The following is a 14,761-nucleotide window of genomic DNA, read 5'->3' as shown; positions in this document are numbered from 1 at the left end:
GCTGACCCCCCTAAAACCCGAGACCTTTTGTGCAGCCAATGAGCTTGTCACGGAACCGATACGGAACATCATTAACCTATCTCTCTCTACGGCCAAAATTCCCTCTAAATGGAAGCAGGCATGGGTATCTCCCATCTTGAAAAAGCCCACCCTGGACCCCACCCTTCCTGAAAATTTTCGGCCCATCTCACTTCTCCCCTGGCCAGCTAAAATCATAGAGGCACACGTCAACACCACCCTCACCAACTTCCTCATAACCAATAACATTCTGGATGACTCCCAACACGGGTTTAGAGCTGGTCGCAGCACCGAGACAGCCTTGCTTAGTGTTACAGAGGACCTCCGTACCATTCTTGACACCGGCGGAACGGCAGCACTGATCCTGTTGGATCTCAGTGCTGCCTTCGACACGGTGTCACACGAGGCCCTCTTGATGAGATTGGAGGAAGCTGGAATCACAGGTACGGCCCTGGGATGGTTTAAAGACTTTCTTGCCAACAGATCCTTCAAAGTCTCCACTCCCCCTTACATCTCTAAAGAGCACAACATTGGACAGGGGGTGCCTCAAGGGTCATCACTGAGCCCCACCCTTTACGTCCGACCACTAGCAGAAGTGGTTAAACAGAGTGGTCTGATGTTAGTATCTTACGCAGATGATACCCAGTTGGTGGTAGCTCTCAATGGTAACAACGGTCTGGAGGCCCATCACTTCAAGCAGACCCTTACTGACATCACCAACTGGATGACGGACAATTTCCTCCAGCTCAATGCGGGGAAAACGGAGATACTGCTCTTGGGGAAAAACACCGCATCCTGGGGCGAAAATTGGTGGCCTGATACTTTAGGCCAACCTCCTGAGCCCAAGGAATGTGTAAAAAACTTGGGAGTCTGGGTCGACTCAGCATTGAAATTCACTCACCACACCAAAAAAGTCGCAGCCACCTGCTTCGGCATCCTGCGCAATCTAAGACCTATTCTGAAGTTCAATTGTCACACCCGCCAGGTAATTGTCCAAGCTACCATCCTCTCTAGGCTGGATTATGCCAGCTCCCTCCTATTGGGCGCTAACCTGGCGGAAACTACCAGACTTCAGAGAGTGCAGAATGCTGCCGCCAGAGCGTTAGTAGGTCTCCCCCGCCACTCCTCAGTGGCTGGAGCTCTGAAAAAACTACACTGGCTCCCGGTGGGAAAAAGGATTCAGTTTAAGGCACTCTGCCTTGCCTTCAAAATCCTTAAAACCGCCTCCCCCCCGATGTTGCGCCCCCTCCTGACGGAATATATTCCTGGGAGTAACTAATAATCAAAAGAGAACGGACACTGGTGTCTGCAAAAAACCATTAGTTTTTATCGAAAACCCTCATAGACATCCTGGAGTTGTTATAGCGGTATATCTTTTCATCCGCCCCATCAGGAGTCTTGGCATCGTCATAGGGTCAACGATTAACGTGCAGTATGCCTGCCTCACCCGAGGCTACTTCTGGTGAATGCAGAAGTGTCCAGAAATGAAAAAAGGAAATCTAAAATATAATGACTCAGCCAGAGAAACTTGGCTTTTAATTTAAAAAATTGACTGGTCATTACTATTAAAAACGAAATTGGGATATTGAGGTAGTTGAGTTACTAAACTACCATATCTTTATTGAAAAAAGTCGACATGTTTCAGCTCGTCGTGCCCACAGAGGGTCAGTGGAGCTTTCGTCAGGACATAAACAGAAAAACACACAAACAAAAATAGATATGTATGGCACATACACACTTTATGTGTATGGTGAAGATCACACAATGGAATTTCCAAGCTGTGAAAGAAATCAATAGAATCATTGTCACAAAAGTATGTTCACTGGGTTTAGGCAGACATCTTTTAATAATTGCATTAATTATATGCAGGGACGTGGGTTAACCGGATTACGGCGTAACCCTCGTGGGGTGAGTATGTAGGAGAAGTATCATGGGTTTCAGAGTAGAAGGTGAATGCTCATAAGCTTGTTATATTAAGGATTTTGTGACAAAGCTGTGCTTACAGGGCTAAGGTGGGTGTCAGATGCAGCGCGATCATCGACAGTGCACTTGTGAAATACGTTCAATATGAGTGATTACGAGCACAGGTAACAATTCCGGCTGGATTTAAAGAGTGACACGGAAGCAGTGCGCTAAAAATACATCGCAGCTATAGAGTCTATGCGTTGTGTAAATAGCGGTTCGCGTATTGATGAATCGCGGGTGTTGGGAACCTAAGGGTTTTACAAGTAGCGGTTCGCGTATTGGTGAAACGCGGGTGTTGGGAAACCAAGGGTTTTACAAAGGGGGGTTTACAACATATGTGGTTTTGTGCTACCAACTTCATGCACACCCCATACAAAACCCGTAAGGTACCTGGTGTTTTCTGAAGTTAGGTATCCAACAGGGTATCAGAGTCGCTTCTGGATTTTCTCTACATTCGGAATAATATATATTCATACAAGTTAGTTTGGGCCATCATCTTACCTCTTTTCTTCGGAAACACTCAGAGAACGCCATTCTTACCCATGCGGCATCAATCTGTGAGCCTTGTGCTGACTCTGCCCCCGGCTGTGGGCGGGTCAGAAGTTGTTGGTCTTTTATACTAGCCACTGACACAAAGGTAGGACCATTTGTTTACAAAATCGCTATAGTGGGCTAATATGTTGAACTTTGTTCCAGGCACAATTATCGGCACGATTTAATGACGATCGAGTTAGCCTACAATCTTTCCTGTGTATATATTTTGCATGGCTTATTGATCCTTCTAATCGCATCTGGGGGTTAGGGCACATTTATATAGAATGCAATATATTTGCAGAGACAGATATTCTTCATTTTTCATGGATAAGATCAGTATAGTTGAGTCCATGGAATGTGGTCATTCATTCCTATTTCATCAGTCTTTAAGCGATCCACCCATCTCTGTTCTTTATTGAAAAGAACTTGTTCTGCGTTCTGATCCTTAGTTTGAAGCATTTCTAGTACTGTCCACTTGAGCTCGTCACCTGTATGGCCGGCTTCTATGAAGTGGGTGCATAATTTGGTCGTATTCTTTTTTAACCTGACATTGCTCCGGTGTTCCCCTATGCGGAGTTTGACCTTCCGGCATGTCATGTCCACATACTGCTTTTGGCATGGGCATGTGATCAGATATATCACATGTGAGGAGTTACAGTTTGTATGGCTCCTTTGAGTCCATTTGAGATTGTCATTCAGCTGTGAGGTCTTTGTACTCGACGTGAATTTGCACACTCCACAGGTGCCACAGGGATAGTGTCCGGTGACTGGTACCATATGCACATCTCTAATGGTTGACTTTAGAGATGTTTTTCTAGGTCTTGTGTGGACAAGGAAGTCTTTTAAGTTCTTGGTTCTTCTGTTGGCAAAGCGGGGCTTTGGCCAGTTCAATGTTCCAGAGGTTAATATCTGCCAATTTTTCTATGAGTTTTTGCACCTCATAGGTCGCTGGGCAAAACGTAGTCACACAGGTGACGAGATCTTTAACCGGTTCTTTTTGTGTATTTTGTAGCAGGCAGTCTCTAGGTTGATTAGAGGCTCTTTTCTTGCATTTTGATATTATTGATGGTGTGTAGTTCCTTTTTCTGAGTTTTTTACTCAATTCTTCTGCTTGTTTTTTGTAGTCCTCTTTTTTGCTACAATTCCGCTTGTGCCTCAGGAATTGGCTATATGGGAGATTGTCTCGCAACGGGCGAGGGTGGTAACTGTAATAGGACAGCAAACAGTTTTTGGCTGTAGGTTTGGTAAATGTTTTTGTCTCTAGTCTCCCATTTTCCACAAATATGGTGAGGTCTAGGAAATCAATTGTCTGCTTGTGTGCTGTAGAGGTGAATTTCAGCCAGCGATCTCTGCTGTTAAGCCATTCCAGAAATATTGTTAGGTCAATTTTGGTATCCCAGATCAGGAGGACATCATCAATATATCGTTTCCAGTATTTGATACTGGAAACGTATGGGTTGGTATCGTGAAGAATGCTTTCTTCCTCAAGGCGGCTCACGTAGAGTCCGGCCACCGAAGGCGCAAATGCACTCCCCATGGAGGTGCCATGGCGTTGTAAAAATAATTGGCCATTATACTCGAAGTAGTTTTCTTGCAGAGCAAGTCTGCAACATTAGAGTATGAAGTGGCGCGGGGTTTTGTATGTCCAATCTAGCTTGAAGAGCAAGTCCTCCAACATTTTGAGGGTGTCTTCTTGGGGTAGGCTGGTGTAGAGGGATTCTACATCCAGCCCTACCAGTAGCATGGTTTTTTGGTCAAAATTTACATCTCCAATCTGGTTCAGCAGGTCTCTCGTGTCCTTAAGATATGTTGGCGTTTTTTGTACCATTGGCTTTAGAAACTCGTCAGCAAATTTAGACAAGGGCTCGAGCAAGGAACCGATTCCCGAAACTATCGGGCGTCCAGGGGGAGGTGTTTTATTTTTATGGGTTTTTGGTAATGAATAGAAGAAAGGTATTTTGGGTGCCTTGGGTGTTAAAAATTCGGCCTCTTTCTTCGAAATCCATCGATTAACCTCCGCTTCGTGTACCATAATTGCGATCGTGTTAGTCAATCTTTCAGTGGGATCCGTATCTAGTTGTTTATAAAAGGTTTCGTTTGACAGTAAGGTCAGGCATTGTTCATTGTATCCTTCTTTTGTAAGGATTACCACCCCGCCACCCTTATCAGCGGGTTTAATTATGATCTTCTCATTGTCTTAGTTCGAGCAAAGCCTGTTTTTCTTTGTTGCTCATATTGTGGTAGACCTTTTTGTTTTTGTCCATTTTGTCAATACCTTTCATTATGGCTTGTTCGAATGTTTGAACTTCGATGGGCACTGCGGCAGGGGGAGGACAGAATTTAGATTTTCTCCTTAAATTAGTATCTCCCTCTGTCACTGGATTGTCGGAATTACCAAAGAAAGCCTTGAGTTTTAGGGTTCTGCAGAACTCTGCTGCTTCACATTTTAGTTTAAAGCGATCAGTTGTAGGTGTTGGCACAAATCCAAGTCCTTTGTTAAGGACATTTTTTTGGTCTTCGGTTAAAGTAATTGTCGTCAAATTCACTATGAGTGAATCTACTTGCTCGGTCCCGGTTGTGCAGAGGCCATGCTTCTCGTTTGTACGTTGGGCTATTGGTCTTGCCACCTGAGATTTTTCTTCTTGCCTCTCGTGGTACTTTGGCCTCTCCCTAAAAAAGGCTGTGTTTGATGTTGAGTAACATTATTAGGCATATGTTGACTTTCCATTTGGTGTTGTTGGTTAGCTTTGGATGGTAAGGATTCATCCATCCAGCAAAAGGAGGCATGTATGGAGAGTAGTAGGGCATGGGATTGCCATGAAAAAATGGTGGTCTTTGCCATCTATTGCCTCGTCGGGGACGTGAAAACCGAAAATTGTTCCGGCCTCTTCTTGGGGCTGAACCGTCGAAGCTAGCTTCCGACCCTTCTGAGGAATTCCCACCAGATGAGTCTCCATCTGAGCCGTCGTTGGTAAAGGAGAAAATCTAAATTCTGTCCTCCCCCTGCCGCAGTGCCCATCGAAGTTCAAACATTCGAACAAGCCATAATGAAAGGTATTGACAAAATGGACAAAAACAAAAAGGTCTACCACAATATGAGCAACAAAGAAAAACAGGCTTTGCTCGAACTAAGAGACAATGAGAAATCATAATTAAACCCGCTGATAAGGGTGGCGGGGTGGTAATCCTTACAAAAGAAGGATACAATGAACAATGCCTGACCTTACTGTCAAATGAAACCTTTTATAAACAACTAGATACGGATCCCACTGAAAGATTGACTAACACGATCGCAATTATGGTACACGAAGCGGAGGTTAATCGATGGATTTCGAAGAAAGAGGCCGAATTTTTAACACCCAAGGCACCCAAAATACCTTTCTTCTATTCATTACCAAAAACCCATAAAAATAAAACTCCTCCCCCTGGACGCCCGATAGTTTCGGGAATCGGTTCCTTGCTCGAGCCCTTGTCTAAATTTGCTGACGAGTTTCTAAAGCCAATGGTACAAAAAACGCCAACATATCTTAAGGACACGAGAGACCTGCTGAACCAGATTGGAGATGTAAATTTTGACCAAAAAACCATGCTACTGGTAGGGCTGGATGTAGAATCCCTCTACACCAGCCTACCCCAAGAAGACACCCTCAAAATGTTGGAGGACTTGCTCTTCAAGCTAGATTGGACATACAAAACCCCGCGCCACTTCATACTCGAATGTTGCAGACTTGCTCTGCAAGAAAACTACTTCGAGTATAATGGCCAATTATTTTTACAACGCCATGGCACCTCCATGGGGAGTGCATTTGCGCCTTCGGTGGCCGGACTCTACGTGAGCCGCCTTGAGGAAGAAAGCATTCTTCACGATACCAACCCATACGTTTCCAGTATCAAATACTGGAAACGATATATTGATGATGTCCTCCTGATCTGGGATACCAAAATTGACCTAACAATATTTCTGGAATGGCTTAACAGCAGAGATCGCTGGCTGAAATTCACCTCTACAGCACACAAGCAGACAATTGATTTCCTAGACCTCACCATATTTGTGGAAAATGGGAGACTAGAGACAAAAACATTTACCAAACCTACAGCCAAAAACTGTTTGCTGTCCTATTACAGTTACCACCCTCGCCCGTTGCGAGACAATCTCCCATATAGCCAATTCCTGAGGCACAAGCGGAATTGTAGCAAAAAAGAGGACTACAAAAAACAAGCAGAAGAATTGAGTAAAAAACTCAGAAAAAGGAACTACACACCATCAATAATATCAAAATGCAAGAAAAGAGCCTCTAATCAACCTAGAGACTGCCTGCTACAAAATACACAAAAAGAACCGGTTAAAGATCTCGTCACCTGTGACTACGTTTTGCCCAGCGACCTATGAGGTGCAAAAACTCATAGAAAAATTGGCAGATATTAACCTCTGGAACATTGAACTGGCCAAAGCCCCGCTTTGCCAACAGAAGAACCAAGAACTTAAAAGACTTCCTTGTCCACACAAGACCTAGAAAAACATCTCTAAAGTCAACCATTAGAGATGTGCATATGGTACCAGTCACCGGACACTATCCCTGTGGCACCTGTGGAGTGTGCAAATTCACGTCGAGTACAAAGACCTTACAGCTGAATGACAATCTCAAATGGACTCAAAGGAGCCATACAAACTGTAACTCCTCACATGTGATATATCTGATCACATGCCCATGCCAAAAGCAGTATGTGGGCATGACATGCCGGAAGGTCAAACTCCGCATAGGGGAACACCGGAGCAATGTCAGGTTAAAAAAGAATACGACCAAATTATGCACCCACTTCATAGAAGCCGGCCATACATGTGACGAGCTCAAGTGGACAGTACTAGAAATGCTTCAAACTAAGGATCAGAACGCAGAACAAGTTCTTTTCAATAAAGAACAGAGATGGGTGGATCGCTTAAAGACTGATGAAATAGGAATGAATGACCACATTCCATGGACTCAACTATACTGATCTTATCCATGAAAAATGAAGAATATCTGTCTCTGCAAATATATTGCATTCTATATAAATGTGCCCTAACCCCCAGATGCGATTAGAAGGATCAATAAGCCATGCAAAATATATACACAGGAAAGATTGTAGGCTAACTCGATCGTCATTAAATCGTGCCGATAATTGTGCCTGGAACAAAGTTCAACATATTAGCCCACTATAGCGATTTTGTAAACAAATGGTCCTACCTTTGTGTCAGTGGCTAGTATAAAAGACCAACAACTTCTGACCCGCCCACAGCCGGGGGCAGAGTCAGCACAAGGCTCACAGATTGATGCCGCATGGGTAAGAATGGCGTTCTCTGAGTGTTTCCGAAGAAAAGAGGTAAGATGATGGCCCAAACTAACTTGTATGAATATATATTATTCAGAATGTAGAGAAAATCCAGAAGCGACTCTGATACCCTGTTGGATACCTAACTTCAGAAAACACCAGGTACCTTACGGGTTTTGTATGGGGTGTGCATGAAGTTGGTAGCACAAAACCACATATGTTGTAAACCCCCCTTTGTAAAACCCTTGGTTTCCCAACACCCGCGTTTCACCAATACGCGAACCGCTACTTGTAAAACCCTTAGGTTCCCAACACCCGCGATTCATCAATACGCGAACCGCTATTTACACAACGCATAGACTCTATAGCTGCGATGTATTTTTAGCGCACTGCTTCCGTGTCACTCTTTAAATCCAGCCGGAATTGTTACCTGTGCTCGTAATCACTCATATTGAACGTATTTCACAAGTGCACTGTCGATGATCGCGCTGCATCTGACACCCACCTTAGCCCTGTAAGCACAGCTTTGTCACAAAATCCTTAATATAACAAGCTTATGAGCATTCACCTTCTACTCTGAAACCCATGATACTTCTCCTACATACTCACCCCACGAGGGTTACGCCGTAATCCGGTTAACCCACGTCCCTGCATATAATTAATGCAATTATTAAAAGATGTCTGCCTAAACCCAGTGAACATACTTTTGTGACACTGATTCTATTGATTTCTTTCACAGCTTGGAAATTCCATTGTGTGATCTTCACCATACACATAAAGGGTGTATGTGCCATACATATCTATTTTTGTTTGTGTGTTTTTCTGTTTATGTCCTGACGAAAGCTCCACTGACCCTCTGTGGGCACGACGAGCTGAAACATGTCGACTTTTTTCAATAAAGATATGGTAGTTTAGTAACTCAACTACCTCAATATCCCAATTTCGTTTTTAATAGTAATGACCAGTCAATTTTTTATATTAAAAGCCAAGTTTCTCTGGCTGAGTCATTATATTTTAGATTTCCTTTTTTCATTTCTGGACACTTCTGCATTCACCAGAAGTAGCCTCGGGTGAGGCAGGCATACTGCACGTTAATCGTTGACCCTATGACGATGCCAAGACTCCTGATGGGGCGGATGAAAAGATATACCGCTATAACAACTCCAGGATGTCTATGAGGGTTTTCGATAAAAACTAATGGTTTTTTGCAGACACCAGTGTCCGTTCTCTTTTGATTATTAGTTACTAGTTAAGGGGAAACGAATGGACCCTTTATCCTCTTCCCTCCTTTTTGTATGATATCAGTCTATATTCCTGGGAGGTCACTTCGTTCAGAAGGACAACATCTGGTGGTCATTCCCCGCACCAATCTAGCCAGAATGGGCGGTCGATCCTTTAGCCTGCTCGCTGCCAAGCTCTGGAACAGCCTCCCGGAAACTATCCGTGGCATGCAGGACCTTCTGGCTTTCAGGAAAGCCATCAAAACCCACCTCTTTCAGTAACCGCACCTCTTCCCTTCTGGTGCTTTCTTCTTTTCTGTCTTTAGCTTTGCTCGCAGCGCCGGGACGCCCCTTTGCTGGGGCAGCCGAGCGCTATACAAATCCCAATAACATTAACATTAACGTGATGCTGGTCCCAGATTCCCCTTCTATTCATACTAGCAGATTCAATAAATCATTGTGATTAAGGCTACATTCCTTTCTAAAGTCCACATGCGAGATGTCGTTTTACAAGTTGTCTAGGAGAACCTTGGTGCCAAACGTTTTGGAACAAACTTCTTAGGATGCTACATCTGCCAATTCCGAAGGCCAGGAGATTCTGAGCAAATGTGAAGCCATGACCCCACATATTCGAACACCCTTGATCTTGCTCCGTTAAAGCTTTTTTGAAAGTATAACCGGCACATTAACATTCGGTAACTTGTTACTGAATCAGTTTGTGTTTGCGACCTAATTTCAATTCGTATTTGGAAAGGTATGTTTAGAGCATCCCTTCCAAATTCCGAATCACAGTGATGTTAATATCTTGCGACCAACTTCCAGTCGCAAGGCAGTAAATACTTTACCACCAATTCAAAATTGATGGTAACCGATTCCTAGTGCGTTGGAAATTGCAGCCTACCTCCTCAATATTCATGAAGGTAGGACAATATGTGACTCCCTGGTAACTGCCATTTTAATAAATAAATCTGTCCTAAATTAGGAATTTGCGATTTCCAAATTGTGATTCGATAAGAAAACTAGGCATTCGTTCCTGTCGACAGGCAGTCATTGCATGTTTTAAACCGACTGACACAATCGTTAATTACCGTTTTTCAAAATGTTTAATTCAAGCAGCTCAAAAACTGAAGGAGTACAAACTTACTTAAATGACGCAGCAATATCCTATATTACCATCCTTTCTGGTTCTAACAGTTTTAAGTAAACCACTGAGGTATGCATGTAACATTATTTTAAGGTATGTTATGGCTTTGCACAAGAGTGCCTCTACTGGTCTACAGTCTTTGTCTTGCCTCTAACAAAAGAATCTGATTAATTAAATTGAGTCAGCCAAAGACAGCTGTCCTAGAGTTCTGTTATTTTAATAGATAGCCACTTTGATGAATTTGCGCTGTTGTACACTAAACTTTACTCTTTAATGAGACCTCCGCATTGCAACTCATTTAAATGTTTCCATTATGTGGACATGACTGTTTTGAAAAAGTGGAATATGAGGAATTCTGCTCAATAATACAGTAAATTTTACTGCTTTGTCAGGACTTCAGTATTTTTATTACTATTTTAATGCTTATTTACTGGAAACCAAAGAGAAACCATTATGCAAATGACAAGACTGTTTAAGACTGTTTAACAAATGCTGTATTTTATTAATTTAGTTTTTTTTTCTGGTTATGGTTTTAATTAACTATGCACTTACACAAAGCAGCTTGAACTTGGTTCGGCAAGAATCCGAATTTGAAAGTCGTAATTTCTAATTTTCGAATGTTGATACATCTGGCCATCAGACTGTAAACCCTGAAAATATTCTGACTATGCTAGATCTCCGATTCTTTCCTTACCCAGGTGATCCCAGTTTGAGGCTCCTGACTCCGAGATAGGTCCTAATCTTGAAAACAGGGCCTCGGATTATATATGTCTGTAGGTCTTGCTTCTAGTGAGCCCTTGCTTGGTTTATTCACTACTCTGATTTACTTTTTTTCCCCATCCCAAAAGCTGAGACAACCATACAGGTTCACTGATGGGCCAAGAGTCTCTATTCAAAACCCTGACATGGGTCATATTTGGAGACCTCTCAAAGGTCAACAATTGGGTGGTCACCTGTGCATGTAGTACTGATTCTCTGTTCTTCTCCTCCTTCAGCTGGCTGGTGGTGTCATCCTTGGTGTTGCCCTTTGGCTTCGTCATGATCCTCAGACCTCCAATCTCATGGTGCTGCAGGTCGGGGAAAAGCAGCCACCAAGCACTTTTTACGTTGGTAAGTGCCGCCTACCATGAATGAATGAATGAATGAATGAATGAATGAATGAATGAATGAATGAATGAATGAATGAATGAATGAATGAATGAATGAATGAATGAATGAATGAATGAAAATTATTTGTAAAGCGCGCGACGGCCAAACAGCTTCCTGGCGCTGGGAGCTCTAAAGAACCGGACAGACAAGGCCAGGAGGATTAGCAGGGGTAGGCCTGGGCAAACAGAAAAGTTTTTAGCGCTTTACGAAAGTGGGAAAAGATAGGGATCGAACGCATAGAAAGAGGAAGGGAGTTCCAGAACCGGGGGGCAAGAACAGAAAAACGGGTACCACCGGTGCGAGATTTGCGAAAGCGGGGAACAGTGAGGAGGGCAGAAGATGAAGAACGGAGAGTGCGGGCAGGGGTGTGAAGAGAAACCAGAGAATTGATGAAAGCCGGTCCAGAGTGATCAAGGGCCCGATAAACAAGGCACCCTAATTTGAACAGGGATCTCTGCAAGATGGGCAACCAGTGAAGGGATTTAAGGACGGGAGTGATGTGATGGGTTTTGGGCAAGTGAAAGATGAGACGGGCGGCCTGATTCTGGATAGCTTGTAAGCGGCGGGTTTCATAAGCAGGAATGCCGGCGAACAAGCTATTGCCGTAATCAAGGCGGGAGGTGATGAGGGCAGAAATAATAATTTTAAGGGAGTCAAGAGAAAAGAAACGAGAGATTTTCCGGATCATCCGGAGGGAGAGAAAACAGGAGGACACCACGGCACTGACCTGGCCGTGCATGGACAGGTCCTGTCTAACCTTGATGCCCAGGGTTTTAACGGAAGGAACAGGGGTGGGGGAAGGGCCAAGAATGGGAGGCCAGAAAGCAGAGGACCAGGGGTTGGATGAGCCGCCAATCAGAACAAGCTCAGTCTTATCGGGATTGAGCTTGAGGTGGTTGGCGCTCATCCACCCAGAGATGAAAACCATGGTGGAATGAAAAAAAGATAAAGCGTGAGAAGATGAGGAAAGATCAAAGACGAGCTGGAGGTCGTCAGCGTAGTTATACACAGAGACCCCCAGCTCAAGAAGGGAAGAAATAAGAGGGTGAATGTAGAGATTGAAGAGAAGGGGAGAAAGAGAGGAACCTTGGGGGACCCCACAGGGCACCGGGAGGGGGGAAGCAGAAAAGCCAGGAAGGTGAACAGCTTGAGAACGGCCTGTCAGAAAGGAAGTGATCCAGGAGAAGACAGTGCCTCGTATGCCCGCTGCGCTGACACGGTCCAGAAGAATGTTATGGTCGACCGTGTCAAACGCAGCGGACAAGTCGAGGAGGATCAAAGCTTGGGGAGAGTTGACGTCGGCCTTGGCTTTAAGCTCGTCAAGGACGGCTAACACCACGGTTTCGGTCGAATGACCTGAACGGAAACCGGCCTGGTGAGAGGCCAAAAGCTGGTTCCGTTCAACATAAGCAGAAAGACAGGAAGTAACATAAGATTCGAGAATTTTAGCAAGATAGGGAAGAAGAGAGATAGGTCTGAAGTTAGAGGGAAGAGAAGAATCAAGACCAGGTTTTTTAAGAATGGGAGAAACAATAGCAGATTTAAATGAAGAAGGGACCAATCCAGTGGAAAGAGAAGCATTAAGAAGAGAGAGGGGGGTGTCAGGGCAGGAAGAAAAAAGGGTTTTGAGAATACGGGCAGGGGCAGTCAGTGGGGGAGCCAGACTTGATTTTTGTGAGCAGAGCTAGAAAAGCGTCCAAGGAAAGGGGAGGGAAAGAAGAGAAAGAAGATTTGGGCGCAGAGGGGACAGAGTGAGGAGGAGTAAAAGGAGTGACCAGGATGTTAGATTTAATATTAACAATCTTCTCAATGAAGAAGTTGTTAAGAGAGGAGCAAAGGACCTGGGAGGGAGTGAAGTGAGGGCAAGCACGATCAGACGTGGCCAAGTTCTTAACCAAAGAAAAGATTTCTTTGGATTTATTAGCCGAGAGCGCCACTTGTTCGGAGAAGTATTTGGTCTTAGTGGTCAGGATGGCTTTCTTGTACTCCCTAAGAAGTAATTTGTATTTGGCCTTGAGGTCAGGGCAGTAGCCACGACGCCAAAGGCGCTCTGAGCGTCTAAGCTCCAATTTGAGAGTCTTGAGCTCCGGGCTAAACCAACGGTGAGCCTCATGAGGGCGAATGGACTTGACTAACTTAAGGGGGGCTACCAAATCACATGCGGAGGAAAGCCAATTACCAACTGCAACGGCCTGAGAGTCAAGGGAAGTGTCGGTGAGGTCAGGGGGAGAGGAAGCAAGGGAGAGAGAAAGGGAGGCCAAATCAACATGATTCCAACTACGGGCAAAGACATTCTTGGGACGAGGGGGCTTGTGAGGAGGGCCAATAGTGATAGAAAAGGAAATGAGAGAATGGTCGGACCATGTACATGGGAGGATGCTGGGAGAGGAAACTATGTCCTGAGATGACCACACTTGGTCCAGGATGTGTCCAAGATTGTGGGTAGGGACCAGAACATGGGAGTTCAGGTTGAGGCAGAGGAGAGTGGCCGTGAAGTCCTTGGATGCTGAGTCCTCCCTCGGGTCGCCAGGCCAGTAGTTAAAATCCCCAAGCAGGAGAACAGAGGAGTTGTTAACCACCAGCGTGGCGAGGAGTTCCTGTAGGGAGGCCACAAACAGGGGCATGTTCAGGGGAGGGCGATAAACAAGGACAACAGTGAGCGGTGTAGGCAGATTGGAGGAGCGAGCGACCAAGAAGTCCACTCCAGCAATGGGTGTTTGGGGAAGTAGCTGAAATTGAATAGAGGATCGGACAATCATGGCAACGCCCCCCCCCAGTCTTGTCCGCGGGGCGATCGGCCCGGAGGGCATAATAAGAATGGGGAAGGATGGCTAGGATGTCGGGGAGGGAAGCCTCCGAAAACCATGTTTCCGTAAGAAACAGAAAATCTGGGGAGTCTGTGGTAAGAAGGTTAAACAGGTCAAGTTGGTGTTTGCCTGCCGAGCGAGTGTTGAGGAGATAAGCAGAGGCAGTGTGGGGGGGAGATGAAGGACCAGAGGGGAGAGAGTCAATGTCCGGCGTAGGCAAGGGAGTAATTGGATGTGGCAGCACAACACAGTCTGAATGGGGGACATAGATATCTAATGCAACAAGATGCTGCATAAGAGTAAGGGGAAGAGGCACCTCAGTGGAGCAGGCGAGGAGTTGTGCAGACGTGTATGGCAACAGAGGAACAAGGGGTGTGGCCCCTGGTCCCGGCCCGTCGCGGACGGGCGCAGACGGGCTTAACTTAGGCGCAACTTCGCCGCGCCTTCGCCGCGCCCGCTGCGCTCGTCCGCTGCGCGGCCGGGATATTAGTGCCATAAGTAGGGGACCGGAAGTAATAGGGCGTGGCAGGGGGTGGAGGGACAGAGGAGCTGCCCCATGGTCCGTACAGCTCCTTCTGGCAGAGTTTCTCCTTATGATTTTTGCTTTTATCATG

At 45.1% G+C, this 14,761-nt stretch overlaps 1 protein-coding gene across 1 annotated transcript in view; it reads left to right on the top strand.

The window, feature by feature from the left end:
• Window positions 1-14,761, top strand: part of CD81 (CD81 molecule) — a 246,284-nt gene that overhangs the window by 47,504 nt on the left and 184,019 nt on the right. The window contains exon 2 of the mRNA XM_086957706.1: window positions 11,187-11,301. Within this exon, the coding sequence (XP_086813832.1) occupies window positions 11,187-11,301 (115 nt within the window). The remainder of the gene's footprint in view (window positions 1-11,186; window positions 11,302-14,761) is intronic.

Source organism: Lissotriton vulgaris, chromosome 2_1, assembly GCF_964263255.1.
Source record: "Lissotriton vulgaris chromosome 2_1, aLisVul1.2, whole genome shotgun sequence".
NCBI classification, from domain to species: domain Eukaryota; kingdom Metazoa; phylum Chordata; class Amphibia; order Caudata; family Salamandridae; genus Lissotriton; species Lissotriton vulgaris.
Note: the sequence above shows the minus strand (reverse complement) of the source record. Positions and strands in the feature narration are given on the sequence as shown.